This window comes from Cricetulus griseus, chromosome 6, assembly GCF_003668045.3.
Source record: "Cricetulus griseus strain 17A/GY chromosome 6, alternate assembly CriGri-PICRH-1.0, whole genome shotgun sequence".
In the NCBI taxonomy this organism is placed as follows: Eukaryota; Metazoa; Chordata; class Mammalia; order Rodentia; family Cricetidae; genus Cricetulus; species Cricetulus griseus.
Genome location: NC_048599.1, coordinates 141,765,414 through 141,780,328, shown reverse-complemented (window position 1 = coordinate 141,780,328; position 14,915 = coordinate 141,765,414). Strand labels below are relative to the sequence as shown.

Sequence of the window (14,915 nt, the reverse complement as noted above, 5' to 3'; positions counted from 1 at the left end):
TTTGTTGCTCTTCCAGAGGACCTGGGTTTGAGTCCCAGCACCCACATGACGGCTCACAGCCTGTCTGTGTAAGTCTGCTTCCAAGGGACTTGACATCCTCTTCTGGCCTCTGCAGGCACCGGGCACACACACAGTTCAACATGTATGCAGGCAAAACACCCATACCTGTTATGTTTACTCTTTCCCGCCAGCTGCCTGGGTCCCACTGCTGCTTCAGCCCCCAAATAACACACAAGACTCTATATTAATTATAAAGCTAATGACTGTTGACTAGGGCTTCTTATTGGCTAGCTCTGTCTTAATTACTAACCCGTTTCTATGTCTAAGTATTTCCACATGGTCTTACCTTACTGGAGAAATGTCTGGAGACATGTGACTCCTCTCTCTGTCATCTCCTAGACCCACCTATCCTGCTTCCCTATTGATAACAGTGTTTAATTCATCAGCCAATAAGAGAAACATATTTACAGAATGACATCTCCCATCACATACCCAGAAAATTAAAATAAATAATCAAAAAAATTTTTTTTTAAGTCAAGTGCCAGCAAGATATCTCAGCATGTAAAGGTGCTTGACACCAAACCTGATGACCTGTGGAACCCAGTCCTACAAACTGTCCAGTGATTTCCTCCAAATGAGTACTCAAGTGCCAGCATGCACAAGTACACATACACACACTTTGGATAAATTAGCACAAATAAAGAAGCAAGTCAGGCCCTGCCCACTGTGGCCCATGTGAGCTGGTGGAGATAGACATTCTGGACACTGGCCTGGGAAATGCACACGCCATTCTTACGCCATTCTGAGCAGGCTGGGATCAGCATGCACAAGGCTTGCGTGCCAAAAGCAGTGTGCCTGAGAAATACGCAACGCGGCATGATGGTATTGTGGGGACCAGCAGGACAGTTGGACTGCTGCTCCTCAGGTGTTGCCATGGTTGTTGTGTGCCTCTGGACTGGTGGTGAGATCAAATTCCAGCCCAGCCACTATAATTGGCCTCATGCCCTCCCTCAGCAGTATTTAGTGGCATTTGGCAGAGGAGCTTATCTTTGCTTTTTAGTGACATGTGTTCCTGTTAGAATGGCAGGTGAAACCTCTCTAAGGTGGTAGTGGTAGCAGTTGCCATCCATGCTCTTCTATACTGTGTCCTTCCCACCCTTCCACCAAGAAGTGGGGGCTGGGAATGTATCCAGTAATAGAGTGTTTGCCTACCGTATGTAAAGCCCTGGGCTCCATCCCCAACAAAGCATAAAACAGGCATGGTAGCATGTGCCTGTAATCCCAGCACTTGGGAGGTGGGGGTGGGAGGATCAAGGCCAGTCTTAGCCCTTGGTTTTTGTTTTGTTTGGTTTGGTTGGTTGGTTTGGTTTGGTTTTTCAAGACAGGGTTTCTCTTTGTAGCTTTGGAGCCTATCCTAGCACTCGCTCTATAGACCAGGCTGTCCTGGAACTTACAGAGATCCACCTGCCTCTGCCTCCCGACTGCTGGGATAAAAGGGGTGCGCCACCAATGCCCAGCTGCCCTTGTTTCTCCATCAGTGAAATAGCTCATCCATAGGGGAACCCCGGCAGGTCTGGCCAGGCTGGTGACTCTGGTATGCTCTCTTCCCAGCACTGACCCTTCCAAGAGCAGCATCATGCCTTTCCGGGCTCTGAAGAGGCCACTGCAGTTCCTTGGGCTCTTTGAGACCTCCCTGTGTCGCCTCACACACATTCCAGCCTACAAAGTAAGAGGTGGGGTGTGGGAGGAAGAAAGTGGCCAGGTACTGGCGCACTACTGAGTCTGGGGATCCCATTACCTGGCCTCTTTTGGGTTGTTCTGAACTTGTTCCATCACTAGGTAAGTGGTGACAAAAATGAAGAGCAGGTGCTGAATGCCATCGAGGCCTACACAGAACACCGACCTGAGATCACTTCCAGGGCCATCAACCTGCTATTTGACATTGCACGTATTGAACGCTGCAACCAGCTCCTGCGGGCCTTGAAGGTCAGCTCAGACCCCGAGCGTTCAGGCTCTCAGAGAGCCCTGCCCTCCTTCTGTGTCCCTCTGCACCCACTCCTGATCCCAGGGAAATAGGCAGCCTTGCCTTGCCAGCCTGCAGCTCTTTGGCAGTGCCTGACTTCCCTGCCCTAGGTCCTGCTCTCCTCCATATCTACCCAGGAGTGCAGGGCTAGGGTCAGCCTTTCCCAGAGGAGCCATGGTGACTCAGAATCCAGGCTGTCCTTGCTTGGCTCTGGCAGCACTTCCAGCCCCAGCCCCCACCCTGTCTTTACACAGCTGGTCATCACGGCCCTCAAGTGCCACAAGTATGACAAGAACATTCAAGTGACCGGCAGTGCTGCCCTCTTCTACCTGACCAATTCCGAGTACCGTTCAGAGCAAAGTATCAAGCTGCGGCGGCAGGTCATTCAGGTGGTGCTGAATGGCATGGAGTCCTACCAGGAGGTGACGGTGAGCCCCCACCTACTGTGGCCTGCATGCTTTGGCCCAGTAATCCCTTCTGCTGCCCAGGCTTACCTGGACTTAAGTGACCTTTGCCAGTTCCCCTGGTATGGCTGCTATCCCAGAAACCTGTCCCTGGCACGCCAGGGCCCCAGAAGCTGGCCTGACTGCAGCCCACTGCCTTCTGAGTTTCAGATGTGCCGTCTCCTCAGCACCTCTGTCCCTATAACTGTTGGGGAGGTTGTTTATAATACCTGTTTTTTAAGTATAATAAAGGAGCATTCACTATAGAGCAGTTACAGATACAAAGACATGAAGTACACCTAGAGCCCTACCACACTTATAGCCTTCCACTGACACCCCTTACTCTGAATTTTAGTCTGTGCATGAGAATTTAGTAAATAGGTCATTTGCACAGTGCTGCATTTATTTGTGTAATGTGGATGCTTACCTCTATGAGGTGTGAATGTGCAGACAATTTTATATATTCTTTAAAATTATTATTATTATTAATGTTCATTGATGTTTTGCCTGCATCATGTAAGTCTGTGTAAGGGTGTCAGAAGCCCTGGAACTGGAGTTATAGACAGATGTGAGCTGCCATGTGGGTACTGGAAATTAAACCCAGGTCATCTGGGAGAGCAGCCAGTGCTCCTAACTGCTGAGCAGTCTCTCCTTCTCCACAAACAATTTCTGCTTTGAAGACTTGGCTCAAACAAAAGAGGGGGAAAGGGCTGGGCGTTAGTGGCGCACACCTTTAATCCCAGCACTCGGGAGGCAGAGGCAGGCGGATCTCTGGGAGTTGGAGGCCAGGCTGGACTCCAGAGCGAGTGCCAGGATAGGCTCCAAAGCTACACAGGGAAACCCTGTCTCCAAAAAAAAAAAAAAAAAAAAAGAGGGGGAGAAGTGGAGAATCAGGCTCTTGCTTGTGATGGAAGCTGAGGAAAGGATTGGGGTCTGAGTTACAGAGTAAAACCCTGTCTCAAAAGGAAAATCACTGGGTATCCCAGCACTCAGGAGACAAAGGCAGGTGGATCTCTGTGAGCTCAAGGCCAGTGTGGTCTACAAAGCAAGTTCCAAGACAGCCAGGACTACACACACACACACACACACACACACAAGGCAAGTTCCAAGACAGCCAGGACTACACACACACACACATACACACACACACACACACACACACCCACACACACACACACACACACAAGCAAGTTCCAAGACAGCCAGGACTACAACACACACACCACACACACCACACACACACACGCCTGTCTTTGGGTCTACAAAGCAAGTTCCAAGACAGCCAGGACTACACACACACACCACACACACACACACACACACACGCCTGTCTTGTGGTCTACAAAGCAAGTCCAAGACTACACACACACACACACACACACACACACACACCTGTCTTGTGGTCTACAAAGCAAGTTCCAAGACAGCCAGGACTACATACACACACACACACACACACACACACACACACACACACCTACCTGTCTTGAAAATCAGGAAAAAATAGAAAGAAAATGGAATGATGGTTCAGCAACTAAGAGCACTTGCGGATGTTGCAGAGGGTCCAGGCTCAAATCTCTTTTATCTCACAGCCATTTCTCCTGCAGTACCAGGGACTGCAGCACCCTCTTTTGACCTCCATAGTCACTGTGTGCACATGATACACAGATATACATCCTAGCAAATCACCCACGTTCATAAAATTTAAATCAAGAAAACAAAGGAGCTAGGGTACTAGCTTTTCTTTCTTTTTTTTTTTTTTTTTTTTTTTTTTTGGCAGCGGGAGGACAGGGTTTCTCTGTGTAGCAGCTCTGTTTATCCTGGAACTCGCTCTGTAGACCAGGCTGGCCTTGAACTCACAGAACTCTGCCTGCCTTTGCCACCTAAGTGCTGGGATTAGAGGTGTGCGCCACCACTGCCTGCTGGACACTAGTAGCTTTCTGCACAGGCTGTAGCATATAAACATTGTACAGGGTTACCTTTAAACTTTGAAGTAAGGCCAGGGCAGAGGCAGTATACTGCCTCTCTGAGTTCAAGGTCAACCTGGTCTACAGAGTGAGTTCCAGGACAGGCAGAGCTACACAGAGAAACCCTGTCTCAAACAAGTAAAAATTTAAAAAAAGAAAAAAAAACTTTTAAATAAACTTTTTCTCACATTATAATACTTTGGGCCAGGTGCATAGCTCAGTGATGGAGCACATGTACAAGGCATGAAGTTCGGGTTCAATTCCCTTCACTGTGAAAAGTATGTGTGTGTATGATAAATGAGAAAAAAAACCTAAGGTGTTGACTAAGGGACCATATTCTCTAAACAGTGTGATCAATAAAACATGGTGAATGTCAGTATTAAATAAGGAAGGAAACAGCTAGATATATGGCTCAGTGGTTAAAAGTACTTATTACCCTTGCAGAGGACATGGGTTCAATTCCCAGCACTCATTTGGCGCCAGCATTCATTTGGGGGCTCGAAGTTGGCTGTATCTCCAGTCCAAGGGCTCCAATACCTTCTGAATTCCTTGAGCACAAGGCATGGTACAGGCAAAACAGTCATACACATAAATAAATTTTAAACTCTAGAATATATGTTTAATAAGGAAGCAAATGAGGTTAAATAGTGATCAGTGATCATCATACGCATGCAGGCTGGCAAAGAGCAGCCGAGAAGGGAGTGGACAGAGGCCTGTTCACTGCTGGTGAGAATGCAGGCCAACACAGACCTGGAAAACAGCCTGGCATTTCGTTATCTAGCACCATGAATACATGTACACTTAGACTTTGTGATCCAGAAAGTCCTCAAGGAGGCCAGGCTTGGTGGAAGCAAGAGGACCAGAAGTTCATTGTCATCTTCAGCTGTGTTTGAAGCCAGCCTAGACTCCATAAGACCCTGTCAAGAACATTAAGAGTAGAAATCCCCGAAGCATGTGTATCTTAGTGCAGCTGTGTTATGTACATCAGAAAGCATGTATAATACATTATGCACGGTACCCAAAGTCTGTTAGCAGGAGAATTGATAGATAAACTAGATGTCACGAGAGAATACTATGCTGCAGTGAAAATGAGTGCATTTCAGCCGCATGTAACAACACTTGACCTTGTAAGCAGTCATGAACGGGGACTATGGCTCCCTGGGAAGGATAGGAAGATTCTTAGGATCAGGAAGGGACTTTGGGTGTTGACAGTGTTGATTCTTGGCATAGGTAGTGATTACATGGGTATTTTTTTTTTACAATTTTATATGCTATAAAATTTCATGTTTTAAAAAGCTTTTTTTAGAATAACCTTAATAAAAAAAAAAAAAAAAAAAAAAAAAAAAAAAGCAAGACAACAGGCTTCTATCTCAAAATCTTCAAACCAAAATGACAGGTAGCTTGCTCCTCCAGAGGGCCTCCCCGGCTCTGGGTGGCCTCTGCCTGGAGCCTCGTTACAAATCTGTACTGAATGTTCCCTGCTTGCCTCCCAAACTGGCCCAGGTGCAGCGGAACTGCTGTCTGACCCTTTGCAACTTCAGCATCCCGGAGGAACTGGAGTTCCAGTACCGCCGGGTGAACGAACTTCTTCTTAGCATCCTCAGCCCCACCCGGCAGGATGAGTCAATCCAGCGCATTGCCGTGCACTTGTGTAATGCCCTGGTCTGCCAGGTGGACAATGACCACAAGGAGGCAGTGGGCAAGATGGGCTTCGTCGTGGTACGTGTGCTTTCCTGCCCCTGTCATCCTGTCCTCTGTGAGTGAGGTCTCTGGAGACCTGGGCTGGGGGTAGAAGGGGTAGGGAAAAGGCGTAGGATTGACCCTGGGGTGGGGTGGAGTAGAGGATTGCTGAGGACAGAGTGCAGGGCCTAGCATTTGCTAGGGAAGTGCCCAGCACTGAGCTTCACACTAGCACTTTGAGTACTTTCTTTCTTCCCCTTGGCTTATTTTTAATTATGTGTGTCTGTCAGTGGGTGCTGGTGGAGGCCAGAGTTGTTTCACCTACCAGAGCTGGAGTTAGAGGGGCCATGCATCATCTCACATGGGTGCTGAGACTTGGACTTGGGTTGTCCTAACACAGAGCCATCTCTGAAATTCCCCCAGAAGAGATGTTTGTTTGTTTAATTTTTTATTTTTTGAAACAAAGTCTTTCTATGTAGCCCTGACTAGCCTGGAACTAGCTCTGTAGATCAGGCTGGCTGAGTGATGGGATTAAAGGTGTGCACCACCACCACCTGGCCAGAAGAATTTTTTTTTAAAAAAGGATTTTATTTATTTATTATGTATACAACATTTTGCTTCTGTGTATATCTGCACACCAGAAAGGGGACACCAGATCTCATAACGGATGGTTGTGAGCCACCATGTGGTTGCTGGGAATTGAACTCAGGACCTCTGGAAGAGCAGCCAGAGCTTTTAACCTCTGAGCCATATCTCCAGCCCCAGAAGAATTTCTTAATGTGACTGTTGCTTATGATTGTGTGGCCTTCTCTGTCTTTAAACTACTTCCATTCAGCTCCAATTCAGTAATCTCTGTGGAAAAGACCAGGGTTGGCCCTTCCATCACTGTGGCTCCCTGGCCTAGTGTGAAGAAATACCCAGCTTTGCACATGGGACAGGACAGATAAGGAAGGAAAGGAGAGGCAGGACTAGTCGCCACCCTCACTTTGTCCCTGGGGAAGTGCAGCCCATAGCAGGGGAGGGCTGGGCTATGTATGTACTTGGCCACCTTCAAACAGCCTCCAAAACCTAGCATTGGACATTGTCAGGCTGTGTTGCCTGGGACAGCCAGTGGTACTCTCTGCTGTGCTCCTGGGCTGTTGGAGCCCTGACCTCAGGCAGCCTTTCTCCTACAGACCATGTTGAAGCTGATTCAGAAGAAGCTGCTGGACAAGACGGTAAGGAGAAGCTCACACACTCTGCCCTCACCCCCAGAAGCTTCTGTGCCAAGGCTGTCCTCAGGAGGACACAACTGAACTGTGTCTCCCCCACAGTGTGACCAGGTCATGGAGTTCTCCTGGAGTGCCCTGTGGAACATTACAGATGAGACACCCGACAACTGCGAGATGTTCCTCAACTTCAATGGCATGAAGCTTTTTCTCGACTGCCTCAAGGTAGGCATTGGCTGAGCAGCCACCCATCCCACAGGCTGCTACCCGACAGGTGCCATCCCATACAGGGTTCCTATGGATACCCAGGGCATAAGCAATTCAGGGCCACACATACAGTGTTTGCCCCTAAGAGAAGTGTCAGGGACACCCCCCTTCCATGCCACCCAGCTGGGCCTTTTGAGATCCTTTCTGACATTGAACCTGCCTTTTTCACGGCAGTCTGTTCTAACTGCCCACAAACCATTCCCTGCCAACTAAATACAGTTCTGCCCAGAAGGTAGGTCTCTGTTTCTTGCTCTAGCTTCCCAGGGGGCTCCCCAGGACTTTTCTGAGCTGTGGCAAATGGAGCCACACTTGTCCCACAGTCATGGGACCACTAGGAAGTTGGGGTCATCCTACTGTACCTCCTTTGTCTAGAAGGGCCATTCAGACAGGTGCCCGGAAAGCCTTCAGGGTAGCAATGTCAGACAGCAAATGATGGAGTACAAAGACCTTGCTGGCTGTCGTTACCCAGGAGTTCCCAGAGAAGCAGGAGCTGCACCGGAACATGCTAGGACTCTTGGGAAATGTGGCAGAGGTGAAGGAGCTGCGGCCTCAGCTGATGACCTCCCAGTTCATCAGCGTCTTCAGGTTGGTGCTCCCTGGCTGCCAGGGTACTCCAAACAGTAGTCTCTGTATGACCACAGCTGTGCTCCATCTAGGTTTCTGTTATTGATACTGCGTTCTGTCTACAATGTGGCTTTTGTTTTCAATTGATTCCGTTTTGAATTGTGTGTGTGTGTGAGGAATGGGTATGTACCCATGAGTGCAGTTACACATAAAACCCAGAGATTTGGGTCTTCCTGGAGTTGCAGGGTATGAGCAGTTGCAAGCCACCATGTGTGCTGGGAACCTGGCTCCTGTCTCTGAAAGAGCAGTGTGTGCTCTTAACCTCAGGGTCATTTCTTAACCCCTTATATGTTTCCTTATTGTTTCAATCTGCCACAGATGGCAGTAATGTCACATCCATTTTTGAAGGAGTCTGTGAATAACAAGTGGCTGGATATGGTGGCACAAACTTATAATCCCAGCATTTGGTGGACAAAACAGGAATCTTGACAACATAGCAAGTTCCAGGCCAGCTTGAACTGTATGAGATCCTGACTCAAAAACAAACAAAAGACCCAATTCATTTCCAGCTGAGCCCCAGTAGTACACACCTGTCACCCTAGGGCTCAGGAGGCTAGAACATCAGAGTCATAGGAATAGTGCCTCTGGCATGGACTGTCTGGGTTATAATCCATGAGTACATGATGGATTTTTCCTTCTTCCTCTTGGTAGCAACCTGCTGGAAAGCAAGGCCGATGGCATCGAGGTTTCTTATAATGCCTGTGGTGTCCTGTCCCACATCATGTTCGATGGGCCCGAGGCCTGGGGTGTCTGTGAGCCCCAGAGGGCAGAGGTGGAGGAACGTATGTGGGCGGCCATCCAGAGCTGGGACATCAACTCCCGAAGAAATATCAACTACAGGTTTGAGATGGGAAGGTACACAGCATGGAGAGTCAAAATCTGCTTGTCCCCGAGTGCTGTGGTCCTGTCCTCTGAAGTCGTTTGCTCCCACTCGAGTATGATGGGCGCATTTCCCACGTATTAACACCTGTGTGTATCCATGGTTTGTGTTTTATGCATGCTTGATATAGAACTAAATACACAACAAAATATTTCACCTATAATCAGGCCCCCATCGGGCTGACTTTAGTTCTTACTATACTGTGAGTGGGTTGCAATCACCCTTTCTTCCTGTGTGTGTGTGATGTGTGTGTAGCTGGTCATTAAAAGTTAAGTATTCATTTGAAGGATGGACTAAAGTGTGCAGCTTTGATCAGGCCCCAGGTCCCTGGGAGACAGGATGCTGATTCTTGGGGCCCCTCTGAGGGATAGGACACTGAGTTTCAGGGCCCCTCTGAGGGACAGGTTGCTGAATCTCAGGGCCCCTCTGAGGGACAGAACGGTAAGTCTCAGGGCCCTGTTGAGGGACAGGACGGTAAGTCTCAGGGCCCCTCTGAGGGACAGGACGGTAAGTCTCAGGGCCCTGCTGAGGGACAGGATGGTGAGTCTCAGGGCCCTGCTGAGGGACAGGATGGTGAGTCTCAGGGCCCCTCTGAGGCTTTGCTGATGTGATTTTTTTTGGTTTGGAGACTGGAACTCTAGCCTGGCCTAGAATCACTGTAGGTGATTTCCAGGGTTTCTCCCTTCCTTACCACATCTTGCCTCTCTCTGGGGCTGCTGAGACCCCCCCCCAGCTTTTTGCCCTTTTCCTTCTATTATGACTGATCATCTCTAGAGTGAGCTCCTGGGCAGAGCCTGTAGCAGGGCCTCTGGCATCCCACAGGATTGCCCATGCTGCCCTTAGGACCCTGCAGGGAAGAGAGCTCAGGGAGGAGAAAATGTTCACATCCTCCCTGGTCTCGATCTCGGGGTAACAGCAGTCTCTCTCCCTCCAGGTCCTTTGAGCCGATTCTCCGCCTCCTTCCTCAGGGCATCTCTCCAGTCAGTCAGCACTGGGCCACATGGGCCCTGTACAACCTCGTGTCTGTCTACCGTGAGTGCTTCCCCTCTCTTAGTTCAGACGCTCACTCAGATGAACACAGCATGTCCACAGGGAGCTGGCATGCCGGAGGGGACACATAGAGTTACTGTTAGCCTATGTCTCAGAGCAGTCCTCCGCACTTCCTGTGCCAATGTGCCTTTCTTCACACTTGCCACCCTACTTGTGAGTGAACTCTCCAGTCTTTGCCACCTGCAGGGCAGAAGGACACCTGTGTTTCCAGCCTGGATTGTTACTACAGTCACCGGGGGCTATCTTACTAACAATGTCATAATGTAAGCTGCAGCCTGGGGACTCCTTTTCCAGAGCTCCCTGGGAACCTGTGTCGTGATACAAACCTCTCAGAGGGGTGTCATGCTTTGGGCCTGTGGTTGGGATGATATTTTCCATAGGACAAAGTCTGGGGAAACTATAACAACTTTGGACCACAATAGGGAAGTGTCTTTCCCAAGGCTGGACCATTTTCCCATCCAGGTGGACCTAGGAAACTGGGTGGACTTGGCTTATCCCTGCTTCCAGCGGTGTCCTTCCCCCAGGAAGCCACTGTAGAGCAGTTCTGGAAGCATGGTCTGGGGCACAGACCGTTAGAAGGCCACCTATGTTCAGCTACCTGCTCCTTCCTGTCTTGTAGCTGACAAGTACTGCCCCCTGCTGATCAAAGAAGGTGGGCTGCCCTTGCTGAAGGACTTGGTCAAGATGGCCACTGCGCGGCAGGAAACCAAGGAGATGGCCCGGTAAGAGGCGAACCTGTGTTCCTGTCTGGGTACCTTGAGAGGAGGGCAAGGGGAATGGCAGAAGTTCCCAGGGGCCACTCAGGGTTGAATGTGGAACAGACAGTGCATGGTTGTCTATCAGTGGCCTCTGTTGTTCACCCATGACAGAGATAAGCGGTCAACTGTCAGCAGAGCTTATCTGTTCTCCACCACTCGGTTGGCTTCCTTTGATTCCCACGGAGAGCCCTCCTTGTTGCTCAGCACTAGCAAGAACTCTGCAGTGTGGTGAGGCATATTCTAGAGGCCAGCCACATGTGCACAGTGCTAGTCTATCTGAATGCAAGTGTGAGGGTCACCAGGGAAAGTGCCATTCGATGGGCAAGAGTGAAGCTCAGTGGCACAGCACTTGCCTAGCATGTGCAAGGCCCCATCCATGGCACGCATACGCACGTGTACACATGCACACACGCGCACACACACATATGCATGCACACAAACACACATATCAGTGTGAGGGTTGGAGTATGCCAGAGACTTCACTGGGCTTCTGTATCCATGGGATTCATTGTTGAGTGTTAAGCAGCAGCTCTGATTGTCCCTGTGGTGTGTGTACAATGCACACACCACATGTTAGTATCCACTGGATTGGCCTTCCTCTCTCCTGATCCATTCTAGTTGGGAGTGTAGTCCTTTACTATAATTCTAAGCACAGTGTAACATGAGGTTCAGGCAACCCCCCCAACCCCACCCCCAGAATATGCCCTTCTGGGCTGGAAGCATCAGCCAGCTCTGCCATTATTTTTGGTGCAGGCACTGTTTCGGTATTAACTGACAGGCTAGTCCCTGAACTCAGTCTTCCTCGGGAGTCTCCTGGAAAGTGTTAGAACTGAACAGGCCTCACCTGTAGAATTCTTACCAGTGGGCCCAGGGCTACCCACGTCAAACAAGGCTCCTAGGACTTGCCAGTCACTAGGTGGGGCTTGTCAGCCCTCTCAGCACCCTGAGGCCTGAGATGTATCTGAGCCAGCAGGTTCTTCTGGCTTCAAGGAATGAATGGCCTTGGGCATTTCCTTCTCAAAAAACCTTGCTGCAGCCTTTTAACAAGTTGAGGCTGCAGCAAACCCTCAGACCCAGAGGCTTCCTGTTGAGCAGGCAAGCTGTGCAAGTTCAAAGGCAACAGCACCAGCAATGGTTGACAGTTTTCTCAGGGAGCAGGATGATCTGGGACACCAAGGCCTGGAGCCAGCGTGCTGCCTGTGCAGATCCCCAGACTGATGCTCATTGGGGCCCCTAGTGACTTGTGCTGAGAGAGTGTGCAGGGGAAGGGTAAAGAGGGCAGCAGTAGGTTTGGGAGCTCAGGCCTGGCTGATTGTAGGACTCCTTTCTCAAGTTGAGGGCAATGGCCACAGGCACTATTTCCCAGGTGCTCTGCCAGCCACTATCAGGGTCACTCTTAAGGTTTGATAGGCAGCTGCAGGGCCCCAGGGGGAGTGGGACCCCAGGAGGAGCAGCTCTCCTTAGCCATCCTCCACTGCTCTCCCCCTTATATCCAGCAAGGTGATTGATCACTGCAGTAACTATAGAGAGGAGAACATGGACACGTCCAGATAGAGGCTTCCACCCATGGCCACACAGCTCGGACCACAGGACGGGAGGAAGCGCTGGAGGCCCAGTGGGCAGGTCCCTTCCAGGGCCTCCCACAGGAGGAAGAGACCTCGAGGACTTTTGCACAGCCGACGCTTTTCCTTAATGTTAGTGAGATATATATATTATATATATATATATATTTTTTTTTTTTTTTTGGTTAGGAAGTGTGAAGTTTTGTGTGTATGACTTCTCCTGAGTCTTTGCAGCTCCTTGCCACTCTTAGCCCGCCTCCAAGCTTTCATTGCTGCCATGTTCACTCCTGCCCCAGCCAGGCTTGCCTCTAATTCTGTGAGTGTCCTGCCCTTCCCAGTGAGCTCAGACCCTGGCCTGGTTTTTGTCTATTGTTGGAGGAGCTGACCCTTACCAGGCTGCTCAGCATCGCTGATGCCTGCCTGAGTGTCCTGTCTGGGCTCCCAGGTGATGGTGATAGCGCTTGGGGATTAAGACCGGCCCCACTGAGTCTCCCAGAAGCATGGGTGCTCCTGGCTGTGAGCCATCTGGGGCCAGAGAGTAAGATGTTACCAGGCCTCAGGCTATGCAGCTCCTGTCCTGGAGAAGCAGGGCTGTGTTGGCCCACTGCTCTACGGCCAGGCCTGCCTTTGGCCGTGCTGCTATGGAGGCTGCTTCAAGTCTCCCTTTCTGAAGGCTCCAGCCCAGAGATGGTCAGAACTCAGAGGCAATTCCACTGCCCCTTCTGCCAAACATGCCCCAACCCACCCCAGCTCTGGCAGCTGGCACCTTCCAGGACCAGGGTCTTGCTCATTTTTCTGCAGTCCTCATCTGCTCACAGCACCCCAGTGCCCAGGTACTCCCACCAGCAGAGCTGAGCCCATCCCCTGCCCAGAAGATACTACAAGGCAGGAGGTCCCCACTCCAGCCCTTCAGAGTGGCAGCGGGCAGCCACCTCGAGACCAGCACTGGGACAGTCATGTGTCCCTCCAGCCCACTCAGGCTGTCCCTGAGAAGCTGCTGTGTCACAGGCACAGTGACAGGCCGCTCTGTAGGCATCTTGCGCACCCCCGCACTGTATCAGCATTGCTTCTTATTGACACAGGGCCAGCCACTGAGGGAGGAGGCCTGTGCTCACAAGGGGCAAAGCTGAACCTGGAGGCAGCTTTTGGTGTGGCTTTTTCTGCTCTTTCTTCCCTGGGCCTGTTCTTTGATTTTTCTGGCCTGGCATGTCTGCCTCCAGGCAGAAGGGGCCGGCTGTTCACAGAGCTCAGTGAGAGGTGACTGACCTCTCCAAAGGAAACAGTCTCCCCAGCCAGGTTAGAGAGTTCAATATGTGCTTCCCTACCTTAGTCCCTCCTTTCCACCCCAGGCCCTTCTGGCAGCTGCCAGACCGTGAGCAGAGTTCACAGCCCATTGCTTTACCACCTGGGGTTTGGGGAAATGTCTGTACTTTGGGGTGTCACAGAAATACATTTTTGTGCAAAGTGCAGAAGAGTGGTCTCCCTCTTTTTTTTTTTTTTTTTTCAGAAGAGATTGGGGGGATACTGGGTAGGGGGTCAGGAAGGAGCTAGGAGTCTCCCAGGAGGATCCTGAAGTGCAAGTGCTTTTGTTGTAGCTTTATGTGCCTGCAGGCTGGGGACAGGTAACCATACTGAGGTGAGTATGTATCTGTGACATTCTGCACACCTGTACCTAGACACTGAGTTCATGGCTGGCTACCATGGCAGAGTCTCTACTGGGATGGCACAGCCTGCTGGGAGAGACACCCAGTAAATATAAATAGACTTGCCACTCTGCAGTAAAGATAAGAAAGGTGCCCCCCTGCCATTGCTGGGAATGGTGGAAGTGGCTCAGAAACTCTGCTGGGTGCTGGGCAGTGTCACATAGCTCCCTGTGGAGAGAGAAGAGGAAAGAGCCATATAAGGCTAAGCTGAACCCAGTGGCCTTGCCATGACAGACAGTACTCAGTCCCTGGGGAGTGAGTGGCACTATAAAGGAGCATGAGGGTGTAGGTGGGAGGACAGAGCAGACAGCTGGGAACATCATGAAGTGACCAGACTCCGGCTCTACCTGGACAGCCCTGCTATACCTCTCAGGCTTTTGTGACTTCGAGTAGTCCTGCTCTCACTGACTCTGGGATTGACAGTAACCATTCAGTCAGATGCTCTCCAGACTACGCAGAGGGTGGAGGCAGGAGTGCCCGGAACACATTAAACAGTTCTGGGAGCTGGCCTGCTGACCACGCCCTTCTCAGTGGAGTAGAGGTCCCCTCTTCCCTCTCAGCAGAGCCCACACCAAGCTCCTCCCTAGGTGAGTGCCCTCTATCACTGGCGACCCACATGGCCTAGCCAGAAAGGGCATCACAAACGGTGGATTGCCCTTGAACTCTGAGTGGGTCAGCCAAGTCCAGGAGGGATCAGGAGTGGCTGTCAAGGCCTGCTGATTCCTCCATCTGGGCATGCCCTGTGTTGGG

At 50.6% G+C, this 14,915-nt stretch overlaps 1 protein-coding gene across 4 annotated transcripts in view; it reads left to right on the top strand.

The window, feature by feature from the left end:
• Zer1 (zyg-11 related cell cycle regulator) overlaps nucleotides 1–13,929 on the top strand; it is a 40,981-nt gene extending 27,052 nt beyond the window's left edge. For 3 of the 4 annotated variants that reach the window (XM_027423144.1, XM_027423146.2, XM_027423145.2), the window contains 11 exons: nucleotides 1,612–1,726; nucleotides 1,840–1,986; nucleotides 2,278–2,451; nucleotides 5,937–6,152; nucleotides 7,289–7,330; nucleotides 7,427–7,546; nucleotides 8,058–8,173; nucleotides 8,864–9,067; nucleotides 10,027–10,124; nucleotides 10,762–10,864; nucleotides 12,397–13,929. In XM_027423144.1, coding sequence (XP_027278945.1) covers nucleotides 1,612–1,726; nucleotides 1,840–1,986; nucleotides 2,278–2,451; nucleotides 5,937–6,152; nucleotides 7,289–7,330; nucleotides 7,427–7,546; nucleotides 8,058–8,173; nucleotides 8,864–9,067; nucleotides 10,027–10,124; nucleotides 10,762–10,864; nucleotides 12,397–12,454 — 1,393 coding nt within the window. In that variant the 3' untranslated portion in view covers nucleotides 12,455–13,929. The remainder of the gene's footprint in view (nucleotides 1–1,611; nucleotides 1,727–1,839; nucleotides 1,987–2,277; nucleotides 2,452–5,936; nucleotides 6,153–7,288; nucleotides 7,331–7,426; nucleotides 7,547–8,057; nucleotides 8,174–8,863; nucleotides 9,068–10,026; nucleotides 10,125–10,761; nucleotides 10,865–12,396) is intronic. The other variant, XM_035446306.1, reaches the window with a different exon arrangement.
• Nucleotides 13,930–14,915: the final 986 nt, after the last annotated feature.